Source organism: Plutella xylostella, chromosome 7, assembly GCF_932276165.1.
Source record: "Plutella xylostella chromosome 7, ilPluXylo3.1, whole genome shotgun sequence".
NCBI classification, from domain to species: domain Eukaryota; kingdom Metazoa; phylum Arthropoda; class Insecta; order Lepidoptera; family Plutellidae; genus Plutella; species Plutella xylostella.
The window spans coordinates 8,026,057-8,044,403 of record NC_063987.1 but is presented as its reverse complement, the minus strand read 5'-3'; the positions used below and the strand labels follow the sequence as shown (position 1 = coordinate 8,044,403).

At 36.8% G+C, this 18,347-nt stretch overlaps 1 protein-coding gene across 4 annotated transcripts; it reads right to left on the bottom strand.

Annotated features, from left to right (window-relative positions):
• Positions 1-5,888: 5,888 nt before the first annotated feature.
• LOC105389591 lies at positions 5,889-13,924 on the bottom strand. 4 transcript variants are annotated; one of them, XM_048622009.1, is made up of 12 exons: positions 13,489-13,924; positions 13,222-13,398; positions 12,489-12,603; positions 12,018-12,119; positions 11,824-11,910; positions 10,911-10,991; positions 10,582-10,683; positions 9,612-10,306; positions 9,230-9,368; positions 8,491-8,790; positions 7,388-7,481; positions 5,889-6,902 (listed from the first exon to the last, which is right to left on the bottom strand). In XM_048622009.1, the coding sequence occupies exons 2-12, from the start codon at positions 13,387-13,389 to the stop codon at positions 6,500-6,502; spliced, it is 2,286 nt and encodes a 761-aa protein (XP_048477966.1). In that variant the 5' UTR covers positions 13,390-13,398; positions 13,489-13,924; the 3' UTR covers positions 5,889-6,499. The 4 variants fall into 4 exon arrangements, with proteins under 4 accessions (XP_048477966.1, XP_048477967.1, XP_048477969.1 ...); XM_048622010.1 differs by having other exon boundaries at positions 10,582-10,677; XM_048622012.1 differs by lacking the exon at positions 11,824-11,910 and having other exon boundaries at positions 10,582-10,677; positions 13,489-13,923.
• Between the last annotated feature and the right edge of the window lie 4,423 nt (positions 13,925-18,347).

Below are 18,347 nucleotides of genomic sequence, written 5' to 3'. Positions count from 1 at the left end.
AAAAAAAACATTTATCGTCTGATTCTTACGACCACTCTATAGTAGCAGTAAGATGATGAATGTTTTTTTGATGTATTACAGATTTGTTCATATCAACGCAACGAAAGAAAGCCTAACTCATTGATGGACACGACTGCATTTGATTTGACGTCCTCAACACATCATGAAAAAAGTCCATAACGTCGAATGCAGTCCCCGCACTTGGCCTAATTATATTTTCAACAACGGTCAATGCAGTCCTGTTTTACCTAGAGTTTGTATGAAGACCACCTTGTTGTGCTTTATTGGGCCACATTTCAACGTTATAATTATGTGCACCCAGAGTACCTTTTTTTCACACAGCAATAAGTTTTCATACAGCAAAAAATGTGAACTCACACGCACACATCGGTCACTGACGTCGTGTTTGCTTTACTGCGCCTAGGCAGAGTGCCGGCATGTGCACCAGAAAATCGTCACTCAATTTCCATACAATATTTTAGTGCTTTTTTATGAGTTTCACCATTAATCTAGTGTCCATCAGTGTGCCAACCGATATACAAATTCTTTTATTTTTAGAGTTTATGGGTTCAACTTCTAATGTATGTAAAAAAGTATATAAAAATACGATCAAAATCGGTGAAAACCCGGTTTTCGGTTTCCGGTTTTGAACTCTCAAAACCGGTTATGAAAAACCGTGATATATTGTCCGGTTAACCGGTTTTCCGGTTAACCGGTTAACCGGTTTTGCACGCCCTAGTAATAAAGGAGCTTGTGTGGGTAGGGGCCATATATGATTCATTCTGGAATAAACCGTAATGTACATAAGACGTTGTTTAATTTACTTCAATTACTTACCAATAACCCTGTATATACATTTAGTTAAAATAGTTAAGTTTTCTATTATTAGTTTATTTAATACTTATTATTATGTATCTGCTTAAATAAATCTTTATAAATGAAATTAAATATTATTAAATTACTTTTGTCATGAATTTTACAATAAAGAAAAAAAAAATTCAATGAGCTGTCTTCTTTCAATATTTTTACTCCCCTTTGTCCAGTCCCAAAATTTTCCACTTGGTGATCTTCTGCTAACACTGGATACTCCAAATCCTCACAAGGAACGTCGTCTTTTAGCAAAATTGCAAAATTATGTAGCACTGCAGTAGCTACCATAATGCCAGGCACTCGGTGAATTGTCATATTTTCCTGGCAAAAAAAATCGTTGCACAGCGCAACTGTCCCATGTTGCATGTTGGAGTCATGTGCTGAACCATGCCACCTTGCCACTACATCAGTAAACGATAGATTTGCAGCACCTACACACTGCACATTCATGGAGAAGTATCCTTTACGGTTTCTGTAAATTTCAGAATTCTCACCTCCCGGAGATATGATCCGTACATGAGTCAATTGTACCATTTACCCCGGAACTTTGCAATTTTATAGAATTTAGTCGCTGCTTTCTGCTGTAGAACTTGGTAATTTAATGTATCTTGGATACAATGATGCAATAGCATGGGCCACACTGTTCAATCGCTATCAGAGGCGCTGGCAATGACCTCTATTAGGTTTACATGTAACTAATTGGTATTGATATCTATTGTCTGTGTTATGTATTTAGTGACATATCTTTGGCATATATAGGGCTATAAACCTCTACAGAGGGTGTAATTCATACTTGGAATAGTCAGGTTTCTACGGTAATGTATATAAGCTGTGTCAATCAAATATATTATTCATTCATAACTGGGACACATGAAAAATCCCGAGAACGTCCGGCGGTATTGAAACAACGGTGTCCCAGTTATGAATGAATAATATATTTGATTGACACAGCTTATATACATTACCGTAGAAACCTGACTATTCCAAGTATGAATTACACCCTCTGTAGAGGTTTATAGCCCTATATATGCCAAAGATATGTCACTAAATAACATAACCAAACTCATCAACCTAACCATTTCTCACCCCTTGGATAAATTCAGAGTGTCAATCAACGCTACCAAAACATGGAGCCACGACAAATAAACAGCCAGTTGAAAATCTGGAAAGAGAGTGATCAACAAACATCACGCAATCTCCCTTCGGCCCCATTGATTCATCCAAACACCCTATCAACTTCTCTCTACAATATACGATAGAGATAGAAGGAAAGCTTACCCGTTCTGAGGAGAGGACATGGATGCTGAAAATAGCCGTAAGTATAGTGGGGGCTCTGACCCAAGGTTTGGATCTCTCTCCTGACGCAATCATGCAAATAGGCATGGAGCTAGAAAAATTTATAGCCCCTCGTCTAATTCATCTTGCAGCCACCTCTTTTGGGACAGGGCCCAGGGTGAGAGTGTCAGGAGAATACAAGGCGTTCACATGCTTCGGGGCCGGCCAATTTGTTCCTAAAAACTATAGAAGACGGATGGCTGAAAATTCAATACTCACCGGAGTTAATGACACAAGGGCTTTCCTCTCAGTTGAGGCAATGAAAATGAATGAGGTGCCTAGCTAGCTATACATGTAATAAATTATCTCATCCCTTGCTTATTTCAAATTATACATTACTCTTTTTTTGTTTTCAGGTGGTGACATTACAGAGAACTATAGAGACAGAAAATCTAACTTTTCATTTAATGTCCAAACTGTAGTTGATGCAAAACTTAAAATAATGGATATTGTGGCCAGGTGGCCAGGAGCAGTCCATGACCAGACCATATTTAACAATTCTCATATCAAACAGAGGCTAATAAACAAAGAATTTGGTGATTGTGTGATTGTGGGAGACAAGGGCTATGAGAACACTGCATACCTCCTAACGCCAGTGCAAAACCCAATTACACCTGCTGAACATTTATTTAATGAGGCACAAATAAGAAGTAGAAATGTGGTAGAGCGAACTTATGGGACTGGAACTATCAAAAAAATTTATTCGGCATGTGTCACGGGTTCAATCAGTGATAGTGGCATGTGCAGTATTGCACAATATAGCTATTGATATGCGAGATGAGCTATTTCAAGATAATATACCACCTGATGTTGACGACAATGAACAAATAGCTACTCCTCTAAACATGCAGGACACTAATGTGAGAAATAGGTTGATTAATAACTACTTTGTGTCATTGTTAAGATAAGTAATACATGTAATTTAAATAAACCTTTAACCATTTTAATATTTTTTTATTTAATTATAATATTTTCAACCATAATATTTTTTTTCTAGAGCTTAGATTTCACGTTTATGTTCTCTTTCCTCATCTTCAAATTTTAGTTTTCGCTGTCTATCTTCTTCTTCAAATGTCCACCTTTTTTATTTTCTTCCATTTCTTTCATTTTAAGTTTTAACTCTTCTTCTAAAATTTTTTTTTTAAATATAATTTGCTACCTCTAATTTTGCTTCTGCTAATTTTTCAAATGGCCTTTTAGGTTTTGATTTAGATAGGGCAGCAGCCTTACTCCCAGCGATGAGTGGCTGAATCGATTTCAACAAAATCGCTAATATCGTACTCCCACCGCACATTTTTGCGGCTCATTGTGTTATGACGTCACGCAAACCGTTCAGTGAAAATTATAGCGTTACTAAGCTAGAAATTCGCACCACGAGCTCATCATGAGCTCATCACACAGAGTAGATTATATGTCAAAGTTGCGACTCAACGCCTCTTTGAAAAAAGTTCCTATTCTTGCAACGCAAAGCCATTACAATGGCTAATTTTTCCTATTTTTGTAAGAAAAAGAGCCTGTAATTACACCCACAAAGTGATGTGAAAGTAGTTACTGAGGATACGTGAGGATTGCAAACCAGTCTCCCTGGATATTTTAAAGCATATTTAAAGGAGTTGACGGACAATTTGATTGAAGACTTTAGCTTCATGAAACTAGCTGATTTGAGCGTAACAAATAAGGTGAGTATCCACGAACATAATAGAGGTACATGTAAAAGTTTCTTCAACTAAAGGCGATGATCCATTCGCGAGCAAAACCTCCAATAACCTCTAAGTCCGCGGTCTAAAAAACCTCCAACGATGTTACAAAAAGCACGCCACGACTTTGCCAATGATGAAAGTAGACTGTTTGGTTCGCTAATGGATCACCAACGAGATTCGACAAGCCAACAATCTATACCGTCGCCTCGCCAATGGATGACCGCCTTAACTCTCATGTTCTTAAGGCATGAAGAAGAAGCCTTAAAGAAAATATCCTTCAAAACAAAGACAAACCTTCTTTTACCATTGTTGTAGTCCTATGGCACCCCAGAGGTGTCATAAAATCTGCCACCTATCTTTGTTTAAACCACCTACGTTTGGTCTCGCTCCAGCTAAGTTTTTATTATGTCTTATGTTTATTAAGTCCATATTATGTTTTTATGTTTTCAATGTTAGTAAAATATTAATTAAAATACTTATTAAACACTAGTTTAAAGTCATCACTCATGCCATTTTTTACTTATTATTCACAAAAACTTAACGTTGTAAACGTTAAAATATGAAATTAGGGGCTTTTAAACGCATTCAAACTAAAAATCAAAATACTCTGTGAACCTGTGAAAACACTCCCTCCACTTCATTCATACCACAGATTAGACAGCCTATGTACTATAGTACAGTGCGACAAACTTATCTGTTCCGGTGAGAGCGAACTAAATTGATCCATATCTCATTACTTACTAATGAACTGTATATTGTAAAAGATTGGATTAATTGGATAGGTTTATTAACACCGCAAAGGCGAATTAACAATACGAGCAAACTTAAAATCTTATAGAATTAAGAAATATTAAACATTTATGTGATCTGTCACCGGAACAGATAAGTTTGTGGCACTATACAGATAGGTATCTGCCATAGAACAGTCCGGTCGTTAGTGAGCTTGTACACCCCACCCTGGATGACAGATGTCAGTTTTAAGCCCTCACATTGAAACTGAAATGATTGCATTATATACTCTTTGTTTTATTTTTTTTTACGGTGGCCGCTAGATGGCTCTGTTTCAGTTTTTATTATACCCAGTAATAAAACAAAGCTGTAAATCTCCTGTAAATGAAACGAAAGTAGGTACAACTTATACAACAATTTATTATAAATAATATAACAAATGTTACTATCACTACATGAATAAGTGTTACAAAAGGAACAAAAATATATAACTTTTCTTTGTACAAGAGGGTACATAATTAACTTATCAATATTCTATACAATAATAAAATAAGCGTTGTGGTATTATTTTGTACAATAAGGTTAAAACAGTTAATAAAACAATAATTACATAGGTATATTAAAGATCCATAGTGCAATTTACCTAAATTAAATTTATTAATAGAGCAAGTACAAAAATACAGCTTTAAATTTAACTAAATATCGGTCACTTACGAATTAACAACTTAAGTAAACTAAAACAGTTTTAAAATAACTAAATTAATAGCACTTAAAATTAATTTACCACTTACAATGCACAAACAAAAATATACATCACCTAATTATAAAAAATACATTCTTCAGCGATTGCCAATATTTACCAAAATTTAATAAATACTTATGATTTGTGCTTGTACAAAAATAAACTTTAAAAACTGAATAAGTGCCTTTTACAATGAATTAACAACTTAAATATATTATATGTTATTCAAAATAGTAAGTAAACAAAAATACAGTTAAGACATTAAAATTAATTTACAACTTCAAATTCATTAACATAATAACAGCTAATTAATCATTAACTTATTATAAAAAAAATACAATTCATGTTAAATAAGTGAATTAAAAATAATAACAATGTAAAATCTTATAAAATATATCAACTAACTAATACTGCTAGGCGATCTGAAACAAAAAATACGATTTAACAATGATTATAAAGTCAACCTACTTTTTAACTCTTAACGTAGTATATTTTTTAATGCTAATGCTAGTAATGCAATTTCTTGCATAGGGGTCATAGATGATGATGACATTTTGCCTAAAAATGACCCTTTCATAATTTTATTGATACAATTGCACCAATTGTGAATTTGAACTCGGCACACCAGACTGACAAACATATCTAGTAGTTCTCGACAATGCTGACTACATCCCAACCAGCTTACATCTGCTGATTTTAGAAATTCTACTTTAATATATTTTACTACACTCTTTTGGTGACTATGATATTCTAAATATTGATTAATGCAAGTTACTAATTTCCGGAACAAAATGATAAATTTAGTATTTGGATACTTTAAGTTTCTTCCCTTTAAAAGCCTACGCTCTCTTTGTGTAACCCAGTCATGTACATCAGTAATTTCGGTAGTCAACATTGTTTTTCGACAATCAGTGCAAGGTATCTTTTTAATAAGTTGGCGTGATACAAATCCGGCAGTGAAGGCAGAAGAGCGGACGTTCTGCGTCTCCTCGCGCGCCTGCTGCAGCAGCGACGGCGACGGAGATGCTCGCGGCTCACGGGAAGGGCCTGCAACAGGCAAACTAGCTGGAGCACCATGGACTTCGAACATTAATCCCTTATTAAAGATAGCCTCCCCCATATCCTACTCGCAATTAGAGTTCGGAGAATGTGGGCCGAGGACATCAGTCACTAACAGAGACTTAAAGGAGCAGATGAACGAATAAGGGTCAGGATTAACATTCCTATAATTAAGTGCGCGTATTCGGCCAAAAAAATTCTCTAACGGGTCCTGATTTAAATTACGAGTGTAAAAAAAGCTTACACCCATATCTTTAAGCTCAACCCACAAATTTATAAAACTTTCTAATGTTGTTATCCAGTTTTTTACACTGGGTACCCTTTTTCGATCACCAACATTAGTATCTACATAGTATAGATCCTGCAAAACTCTAATACTCTCCTTCCAAAAGTCCAGATGTTTGCACTCTCCATTTATTTCTTTAACCGGTCCTCGCATCTTGCCGGGAGCCGAGCCACCACGGGACCTGTAATTTATCAAATTTTACTTACATTCTCGAAAATATTTGAAGTGTAGGTATTGTTCAGATAAATATCAAAACTATATCCATGTACATGATTCATGAAATTTTGACGCTCTACCTTACCTATGATTTTTTTCCACGTGGGCAAAGAGGAAAACACCATGAGGAAACTTGTAATTGGTATGATCATATATTTTTTATTCGCGCAAAATAATATTTGAAGTTAAAGCAATACAAAAGCAATGTTATGATATATTTTCGATATCTATAATACTTTTAGCGATATAGGTTTTTAAATGTTTCCTGTTTCACAATGTCTGATAATGGCTACCTGTCGGTTAAAATACAAGCTGTCACACTCTATCATTATTTTTTAGACAGTGACAGCATGTCTTTTAACCGATAGGTTAAAAGACAGGCCATTATCCAAACATTGTGAAACAGGCCCTTATTACTATAGCATTTTTAATATTTATATAGGTATTTACCCGTTCACGCTGTCAAATACTCGATCAAAAAATAGGACTGCTTCCGCAGTATTCTTCATGGTTGAACTAACCAACGAACCATCTGCATGCGTGCCTGAGGGAAAAAATATAATTTAATTAGTATGCTATTAATCGTAACATATTAATAGCGCTCCTAAAGTAGCTCAGAGTGCTATGGAGACAGCTATGCTTGGGGTTTCTCTGATGGATCGTATCAGAAATGAGGTTATCCGTTAGAGGACTAAGGTTACCGATATAGCTGTCAAATATGCAATCTGAAGTCTGCTGGTCATATCTGCCGAAAAACCGATAACCGTTGGGGTAGACGAGTTCTCGAGTGGAGACCAGGAACAGGCAAATGCAGCCGACGGCCGGGAAGTGGGACGCCCTCCTACCAGCTGGACCGACGACCTTAGGCGGGTAGCCGGTAGTGGCTGGATGCGGAAGGCCGGGGACAGAGTGTTTTGGCGCTCCTTGGGAGAGGTCTATGTCCAGCAGTGGATTAGCTGACGATGATGATGACATTATGCCCTCTAAAGCATCCATCACAGCACTACCGAGGTGCATATAATGATACCTGATCTTCATACAGTGAAATTAGGGCCTCCCCGAAAATAACCCAATTTTCGTGGTCCATACGCTTGGCGGGCGCGTTGGAGAAATTACTTAACATTAATTATAAAATGATTTTTTAAACAAATATGTACCCCTGCCGGTCGAACTCAGAACCCTTGGCACAGCGGTCAAAAGTTAGAAACCAATGCGCATCAGGTCGTCATCTCCGGCACGGGTCTCATTCCAATGAAGGAAGGGTTTAGGCCTAATGCACCACGCTGGCCTAGTGCGGGTTGGTGATTGTGCTGAGAGAGTTACCGGGTAAGTGGGCAACCAGATGTTTTCAAGCTGCCCAAAGGCCTTCTCTGACTAGGTTTAATGATCTGCCTATTATCTTACACTAATAATAACCATTTAGCACTAGAATAATATTTGAAAAATAGCCTATAGTAGAGAACAACACTTTTTATTGCAGATATTTGAACATTTTCATCGACGTGATGAAAATAACAAGTCTTTAGTAGCTTAATAAACGAAAATATACAAACCATAATTGGATGTAAACAAGAGCATTGCAGCGGTTCGCTCGCTGAGGACTTGTGTACAGTTTTTAACTTTCATTTTCCTTATTTTATCTGGGATGACATGTTCATCTGTTAATTTATGAAGCATTCTAATTTCTCCTACGTGGCAGTCATTTTTGTACACTTCGACAATGTCACTCCATCTAGCTATATTTCCTTTAAACATCATATCTTTGTTTAAAAAGTTATTCCGTATCCCTTTAATGAGGTGCGGAGGGTCGAAAATTATGTTCAGCGCATGACCATCAATCTCCACTTTGTTATCTGAAAAAGACATAGGATTTTTTATAGTTAAAGTGTAGGAACATCTCACACACAGCCATTCATCTAAACTAGGGAGAGACTGTAATATAGGTATCGAACAGCTGATATATCTAAACAGATACATGGGTACATATTAACTCCCAAGACCAGAGTATCTGACATTAAAACAAATTACCGGCCCGGTCTGTAATCGAACTTAGGACCTTCGGGATAGCAATCAGGGTCACTAACTACTACAGCAAAGTTTCAAAATCCCACTTTAAAACAGAGTTGTCGCTCACTCTCAATATTAACAATTATGGAATAAGAGAGGTTATCGCGAGTTAGTACCCTACATCTATATTCTTGCTAGATATTGTACACCCTTCATGTGGCATCGAGGCCGTAAGACACCTGTGTATAGTCATATTTTGGACAGTTAGGAATTCCAGGTACTTACTTGGGGGATCATTACGGAGCAATTGACATCTGCGAGTATCTGCTCGCATACTGTTCATGCAGGATTGAAACGTCGACCCTTGGTCGCATACTAGCGCTTTTGGAAGAAGTCCCGTTTGAGAGACAGCAGTTACTACTTCCTGCAATATTGGAAACATATTTATTTATAAATGGCAGTAATGTTTTTAAATATTACAACCTTAAAGTTGTATCTTCATATCCCTGATTGTTACAATACATAATTTTAACAGGGCGGAAAGATTGAACGGGTTGGAGAGAAACTACCTTAAATGTTAATTTAACCTTGATGTCATTTAATTAAATTAAAATTAAATTTAATTAAAAATACTAAAGATTAAACTTCAAAATAAATAAGTAAGTACCTTTAAAATGTTTTTCAACTTAATAGTTGGAGTTGTTCCTTCACATAAATAATAAGCTATGGGCTGTCTCCATGAAGTGCATATACCTCGAACCATAAAAACAAGGGCATGATCGCATAGTTTCCTTTCCACTTCGGCACCAAAATTCACAAAACCGTCAATGCGATCTTCAGATTCTAAGAATGTCAAATGAGGTGTCAACGCCACTTCATCAAACACAATGGAACAGCACTTTTTTTTGTCATCCCAATTCCGAACTGACTCCTTTAGTTGTGTAAATATGTTTTCATTTATTCCCGGTGCAAGAGAAATATGATGAGTAAATTTTCTTAGAGTGCGCCTGCTAGGCAAGATAAATATCTTGTGCAGCAATTTATATCCTTTCGGACTTTGCTTTTGGAGTGATAGAGCCAAGAGTTTCTGTTCAGTTGTGAACCTCCGTCTTTTTATGTGTTTATTGGCGAGCGTGACCTGCATTTTAAGGAATGTCTTGGCTTGAGGAGTCAGTTTCTCTACAAGCTCAGAAAAAGATTTGTTCTGATTTAGTTTTTCAGCTTTTTCTATTCGCTCCTGGTATGACTGAACTATACGGCGACGGGATTTCAGTATAGTCGAGCATTTTTGGTACATTTTCTTGCATCTGGGGGTTAATTGTTGTACACTTTTTATAAGTCTTTTCCTTGCCGTCTTGGTTTCTGAAAAGTATAAAATAAAATATTTTAGTATTTTACTTAAAATAATAAATACCTTTAGATAGTATTATTCGAACTAAGAACTAATAATAGGCGGATTTATAGCTAAAAAAAAAAACGATACCCTACCTGGACCTTAAATTGAAAGAGTATTTTTGATTAAATTGGGGAGTGTTTTTTTTCTAATAAATAAATATAATACACTAACTTCTCCGCCAGCTTCGCTTCTGGGATAAAAAGTGCATAAAAACTTAAATCACTCTACGTCGTAGGCTTACCTAATGTCACATTGGACCTTCTTGAACAGCTAGGAGATATGACTTCCGGAATACGAACAGTACATTCTGCGGTCGTAATATCATCAGGAATGGTTCCTGAAACTGAAAACAGTGATTTTCAGAAGTAATAGAGTTAAATCTCTCTTTTGGGAAGAAATAAATTGTTCAATTCGACTGAAGTAGAATGTCGAATTCCAAATTTTAATGTAGGATTTTCGAAACAAAGCTCTTGGGCAAAACCTAGAATAGTTGCAGTTGAGTTGAATCAATAGTTTAATTATCAAATATGAAATTGGCAATACCTAAAAAAAATGTAGTGAACTACTTACTGTCTGTTGCTGCGGATATGTTAAAATTATCTAACTCTCTCTGCGAGTTAGAACCACACGAGCCATTAGTGTCGTTACCATCTAAAATTAGAAATAGTTTTTTTAATTAAGATTATAATAATAGGTTTTTTCTAAAATGTCATCAAAATAATAGGTTTGTTCTATCTAACATAAGTCTTTTGCTAAAAACTATTGCTACAACTAATATTTTTTTTTAAATCTCGGATACTGATTTGACGGTTCATCAATGATTCAAATTCTGAACGGTTCATCAACAGCCGATTGTCCTGCCGATATGTCACAGAACGAACGATATTTCACCTGAACTTAGTATCCGAGATTAAAAAACAGGTTTCTAAAAGTTTCTAAGGTACTTTAGTTTTCTTTCAGTGCATATACTTTATATTATACTTGCTACTATTATAGTGTGACCATTACCGCTGTGCACTGCGGGGGACGTGCGGGGCGGGGCCGCCACGAGCGTGCCAGACGAAGTAGCCGATTTCTCCTACCGTCTCGCCGCGCGCATGCCTTAGGGCGGTAATGGTCATACTAACTATAATACTACACTACTGTATGCACTGCTTACTACAATAACTATCATACAATAATACATTCGATTGCACGGATTGCACCATACTTTGATTGTGTCTTTTAATCAAAATATTATTAAACAAGTACTCTACAGCTAAAATAAATGGTTAAATACGAAATTAATCATTTTTGCTAGTAAGTATTCCATTGTTTGTTATGTTTCATTTTAAAACCTAATTTTTAAATAAATTCTAATAAAAAGACACACTAAGATTGTTTACCTTTAGTGACAAGTAAGGACAAATGGATTATACTAGAAATATATACATACACACAATAAAATAACAACTACTAGGTAATTATAATTAAAGTGAAGTACCAGTATTAAACTTCTTTTTTTTATTGGGTGGCAGTGCATATGAATGCTCAAGGTTCACTGTATTTAACACTTTTATAATGTCTTCCACTGTAATATAAACAATTACTTAACAAAAATTCAAATTAAGATAGGGTATGTCTTAGATAATAATTAGGTATAATGTAAGTAATAAATAGTATGTTACGAGTACATACGTTCTGATCCTGACAGATGTCTTTTGGTAGTTTCCAGAGGTGCATTGAGAGGTATTTTCTTTGCATAATCGTGATCCCATTTAGCATGCATGGAGTGGAAATCTATAAAATAAAATGTAAAACAATGATAATTATAATAATCATTCAATAGGAAACAAGATTCAACATGTTTATAAAATCTGCAACTGCATTGGTGCTATGCTCTATAAAGAAATACTGGTAAATGTAGCATGTGACACCCTCAAGCCTGAAATTTTTACAAGTAGGGTATGATAATGAAGGAAGAATCAGAGGAAGTGATGAATGAGGAGCTCCTTGAAAGTGAGTGGCATATGGGCAACTATTACATTAACCAAAACTTGAGTTTTTTTTTAATGTTGGCAGACTGATGCTGTGAGTCATTTTATTATTTTAACTAAACAATTTCACTCTAATTTACTCTATATTAGTAAGTAGGTTACTACTACTTACTTTCATATTTTGGCTTGCCAGATGAAATTTCCTCAGCTGTAAATAAAGATGGTACAGCCATGTAGTGCCTCCTTCCTCTTGTGAAACTTTTGGGTTCAAAATGCTTCAAACACACCTGAAATTTTCAATCATGTTAGACAGTATTACACATAAAAATTGATTGTATCCAAGGGTGATGTACCAACTGAATGTTAAATAAATGTATCCATGCCATCTAGAACACCCTGGGCAGTCAGTGATAACATATTATCTGACTGGCTAATCCTTTCACCCCGGGGACATGTGACACTAACACCAAAACCAGTATGAAATGTATCTTACTGATATACCTAAAAGATAAGGAGTGATGGTAGCTCAATCCGGTAAGCGCCCACTTCTCACACCAGAGATGTGGGTTCAAATCCAATAGGTATAGGTAGGTAAGTACCAATGAGTTCTTTGAATTTCAATACAATGTATAATCTTATGGCGAAGGAAAACACTGTGAGGAATCCTGTATAATATGTCTAGATTGTGTACCCTAAGTACATTGTAGTCATTCAAAGACGGCTATATAGTACAAATATTCAGCGAAAAGCGGGTGGCTCGCTTTCGAGTCACCTCTGACTACACCTTTGGGGACTACAGTCATCAGCATATTGTGTAAGTATGAATATACATTATATATTGTATAAGATAAGTAGATAATAAGCCTCATGTGTTATATTAGGTACTGATAAGAATGCAAACTTACAACTTTTTCCCTGAGACGATATCTAGGTAGGCCCATCAACCCGGAACAATATGGTTTGAGAGTGTCCAACCAAACATCTGAAACTCGAGGGTCATGCGGCCACCGGGAGGTTTTAGATCCCACATCAGATTTGCAGCCATCTACGACGCACTTGCGAATCCGAATCATGTCAGACAGCTGAAAGACAATCAAAGATAAGAATCAAGAATACATACAAAGGTTACTTAAACTTATGAAAAGGGTATTGTCTACTTGGTGATAACTTACGGAAAAGTGGAAATTATTGGAGGTGTAAGACTGGTCACAAGGCTGATGATGGCTGAGGGAAGACGCAGGTCACAAACGGAGGGAAAACCTTAACACGCTGACTTTGGACGAAGTTCTGTAATCAGTCACAAAAAACAACAAGCAAAACAAATAGATTAGTAGCAAAAGAACAGTGTCCTTTCAATGATAAAAAGAATTAAAATTTGCATCAATAAGTGAATATTGTAAGCAAATTGTAATTTTTTCGTAAAGTCTCCGCTATAGAAATAGTGAGACAAAACAAAATGGCGGGAAAGCCAGGAAAATTCAAGCGTCAGTCAGATAGAAAAATAACGGCGAAAATTTGATTTTGTACACAGAACAAATTAAAGAAAGTATGTTCTCGATGCAGTCGTATAAATAACTTACAAGATTGAATAAATTATTTTCACTTACAAAAATAACTTAACAATTATATTGTTATATTATAACTTACCTAACTTATTATTTAATCATGTATTTTTTTAATACATTATATTTTATGGGATCGATTCTGTTCTTTCAACTGATATCAAAATACACCGTTTTAAGTTTAAATAGGATGAAAAGTTGGGACATTTTCAACAGTTGAAAATCAAAAGGTCTTTTAGCTTGAAAAATTGATAAAACAGAAAAAATATTTTATATTAAAAAAAAAAAATTGTTTTTGGTTCTATCATTTCCACTCGAATTACAAGTAGCCTCTTTTTTTCGCTGGGAAGTGTTTATGGCGGTGCATGTGCTTTGCAAAAAATATTCATTCCTTGCTAAAAAAACTGCTGCTTGCTTTCTTGCTTTCCTTGAATACTGAACGATCTATTAGTGCTGTGTTTATATATTTATGTGTTTATCTTGCCTTGGAGTCTGGTAATTTTTTATTTTTTTTAAATAGTTTTTTTATGTTTGAGGACCATGGAGGGTGACAGGGATAGACCGCCCCCAGCCCCCCCTGATCCTGACGTCTCTGACCCTCTTTCCCCCCTACCTCCTCCTTATTCCCCATTATCTAATGGCGATGACGAATTAGAACAAAATAGGAGAAAGCGTCCCATAACCAATGATAGTGAGGATGAAACCCCTACAGTAAAATCTATAAAGACTTCGATTGGTCGAGCTCGATACTCGGCTATGGACAGACCCCCTTACCTCGTCCACGTCTCCCGCTACGAGCAGGAATCAAACTCAGGTTCAACAATGCACCCGATCAAATTTGGACAGCTCCTTATGAGACTGAAAATAACAAATATAATGCAGGATGGAATTAAAAGAGTTGGCCGCAACCGTGTAGCCGTTGAATTTAAATCCCCAGAATCTGCCAACGCCTTTATTGTTCACCCAGAACTAACGCTGAAGGGCTATTTGACCAGCATCCCAACCTACAATATTACACGTATGGGCATGGTCAAGGAACTCCCTTCAGAATGGTCAGAAGAGGATATTATATCAAATTTAACTGTTCCCGCGGGTTGTGGTAAAATTCTCAAAGCTAGGCGCATAAACTACAGATTTAAGAATGCAGAGGGTTCCACAGAGTGGCGTCCCTCACAATCGGTAGTCCTGACGTTCGACGGACAAATCTTACCTCAAAGAGTATTCGCTTGCTATTCTTCCCTGACAGTAGAGCTATATCACTTTCCCACCATAATATGCTTCAATTGTTGCCGATATGGTCATACCAAAACCAAATGTCGCTCCAAACCAAAATGCTTCCGTTGTGGAGACAATCACTCCAGTGATAGTTGCTCCACTGCAGAATCAGATGCGTGCTGTATGTACTGTGATGGTAAACATTACGCTACAAGTAAATCTTGCCCCGAATACCAAAGACAAAAAAATATAAAAGTAGTCATGGCTGAACAAAATATTTCCTTCGAGGAAGCTTCCAAAAAATTCCCGTCTGTCTCTCGCTCTTATGCGGACATTACCAACTCTATCCCACAGACCCTTCAGAGTTCGCCAATATTCTTGTCACAACCCAGTCAATCTCAACCCGCTTCTTTTTCTTACAGAAAAACCATCACAAAAAATCAAAAATCTCATGCCCCGCTTCCCTCTGGCTATGATAAACATGCTCATCAATCCATCGTTAATAGCTATTCTTTCCCATCTTCCCCAAATGGTTGCGCTCTCCAAAACTCGTCTCAACCTTCATCATCTGATAACTCCACTTCACAAATAATTGAACTTCTCCTAACACTTTTGTCTCAGATTATTTCAAAAAATAATTCATCTCTACCTGACCTCGTTGCAACCCAAATATTTCAGCTTGTAAAATTATTTAACAATGGCCCCTCTGACATTCCTCCAGTGGAACGCCAGGAGCGTAGCTCCTAAAAAACATGAAATTTCTTTCTTGATTAACAAACATTCTCCATCTTTATTTGCCATCAGTGAATCCTGGCTACAGCCAAACTGTAGCTTTAATATCCCAGGGTTTATCACCTTCAGAGATGACAGACCCGATGGCCATGGTGGCACGGCAATCTTAACGAGCAACCGCATTCCCTCGTCTCCCATTCCTCTCCCTCCCTTTGACGATGACGTAAATGTCATCGGTATTCAAGCCGAAGGTATAAATTTTATTTCTATTTATATAGCTGATCCAAATATTAGAATTATCCCCTATATCCGTAGTTTAATTCTTTCCGTTTCCCCCCCATTAATACTCCTTGGTGACTTTAATGGACACCATTACTCCTGGGGCTCTTCCCATTGTGACGTATTCGGCACCGCCCTTTCAGATCTTTTTGATGACCTTAATATGTGCATTTTAAATGATGGATCCCCCACTCGTCTGACCCGCCCGGGTGAGAGTAAAAGTTGTGTTGACTTGACAGTGTGCAGTGCTGATATAGCTTCCAGTCTGCAATGGAACCGGCTTAATAGTACACATGGAAGTGACCATTTCCCAATCAAAACAACCTTTTTTAATAAAAAAGTTCCTCATAAGGAGTCTAATCCCCTCCTTAAGTATAACTTATCAAACGCCAACTGGGAGACATATCGGGATTCTCTTGATTCGTTTATTGAGCATCTCCCTGATGCAAACCCTTCAAATATAACTTCGTGCTTTGAAAACTTCTCTTCTTCTCTTTCTTCTGCGGCGGATGTTTCTTTTCCTCTTAAAAATTCTCATTCGGGCAAATTATCCTCTCCCCCGTGGTGGGATAGTGAGTGCTCTGATTTAATAAAAGAACGGAACAAAGCTGAACTAGTATATAACCAAAATATGACCATTGAAAACCTAGTATTATATAAAAAAGTCCTTGCAAAATCTAGACGAGTTTTTCGTAAAAAGAAAACGGATAGCTGGAAAAGATTCTGTACCTCACTATCTCCCTTTACGCCCCCTTCCCTGGTATGGAAATCTATTAATAGATATAGACGTGGATGTTCCCCTAATAACTCCCCCCCAATTCCGAGACCCATTGCAGAAGCCTTCTTTGATAAACTTGCTCCCCCTTTTGTTCCACTTGAAGATGATCTACCATATTATTCAGAAAGTGGTCCATCTGACAATATCCTAGATTCCCCTTTTACCATGAATGAACTTTCTTCCGTTCTTTTATACGTTCACGATTCCGCCCCAGGTATAGATGGTTTCCCTTACTCGTTTATTTCCGAAGCTAGCCTCAAATGTCAACAATACTTCTTAAACCTTATCAATTTATGCCTCAATCTGGGTTATGTTCCAAACACTTGGAAGTGCCAAGTCATCCTTCCTATACTTAAGCCCGGAAAGGCACCAGACAACCCCGACCATTACCGCCCTATTGCTCTCTCTTCAGCCCTCTCTAAAATCATGGAACATCTAATTAAAAATAGACTAGAGTGGTATGTCGAAAGCCAAGGTTTATTAGCAGATTCACAGTATGGCTTCCGTAAAGGGTATAGTACCATGGACAGCATTAGCCTTCTGGTCTCAGATATACGCATCGCTTTCAGTAGTAACGCCTCCGTTTTAGCTGTATTTTTAGATATTTCCTCTGCTTATGATAATGTGCTGCTTTCAATGCTCAGGTATAAATTACACCAGCTGAGCATTCCTGATAAGTTAGTAAAGCTCATAAGTAATCTACTTATGTCTCGTACCGTTTCTCTTCGGGTTCCTGGGGAGGACTTTGAAACTAGAACTGTATGGAAGGGTCTTCCTCAAGGCTCAGTGCTTAGCCCCCTGCTTTACGATATTTACACAGCAAAACTTCACACTTCCCTTAACGCAGACTGTAAAGTATTGCAATATGCTGATGACTTGGCTATATATATACCCTGTGATTCAATAGAAGATGCCAATGAATCGATACAATTGTCATTAGACTCTCTCAGTGAATGGCTTAACCTGCATGGGCTCCATCTATCAGCACCTAAAAGCAGTGCAATAGTATTTTCCAGAAAACGTAATATCCCCGAAGTTAACCTAAAGATATGTAACAACAGTGTTCCAGTTAATGACAATGTCAAATTTCTTGGCGTGTTTCTCGATACTAAGCTAACGGGTGTAGTCCATCTAAATTACATTACTAAAAAATGCGAAAAGTCTTTAAATATCCTCAGAGTCCTATCCGGCGTCTGGTGGGGAGCCCACCCTTTTACTTTAAAACTTTTATATAATGCTCTTATCCGTAGCGTCTTAGATTATGGTTCTTTCCTCTTAGAACCATGTAGCAAATTAGCTTTAAAAAAACTAGAATCTATCCAATTCAAGGCTTTAAGATTAATAACTGGATGCATGAAGTCCTCCCCTGTCAATGCTTTACAGGTTGAATGCGCTGAGCCTCCCCTTAACGTCAGAAGACAATATCTATCGGATCGCTTTTTATTCAGAACATATATTAGATTAT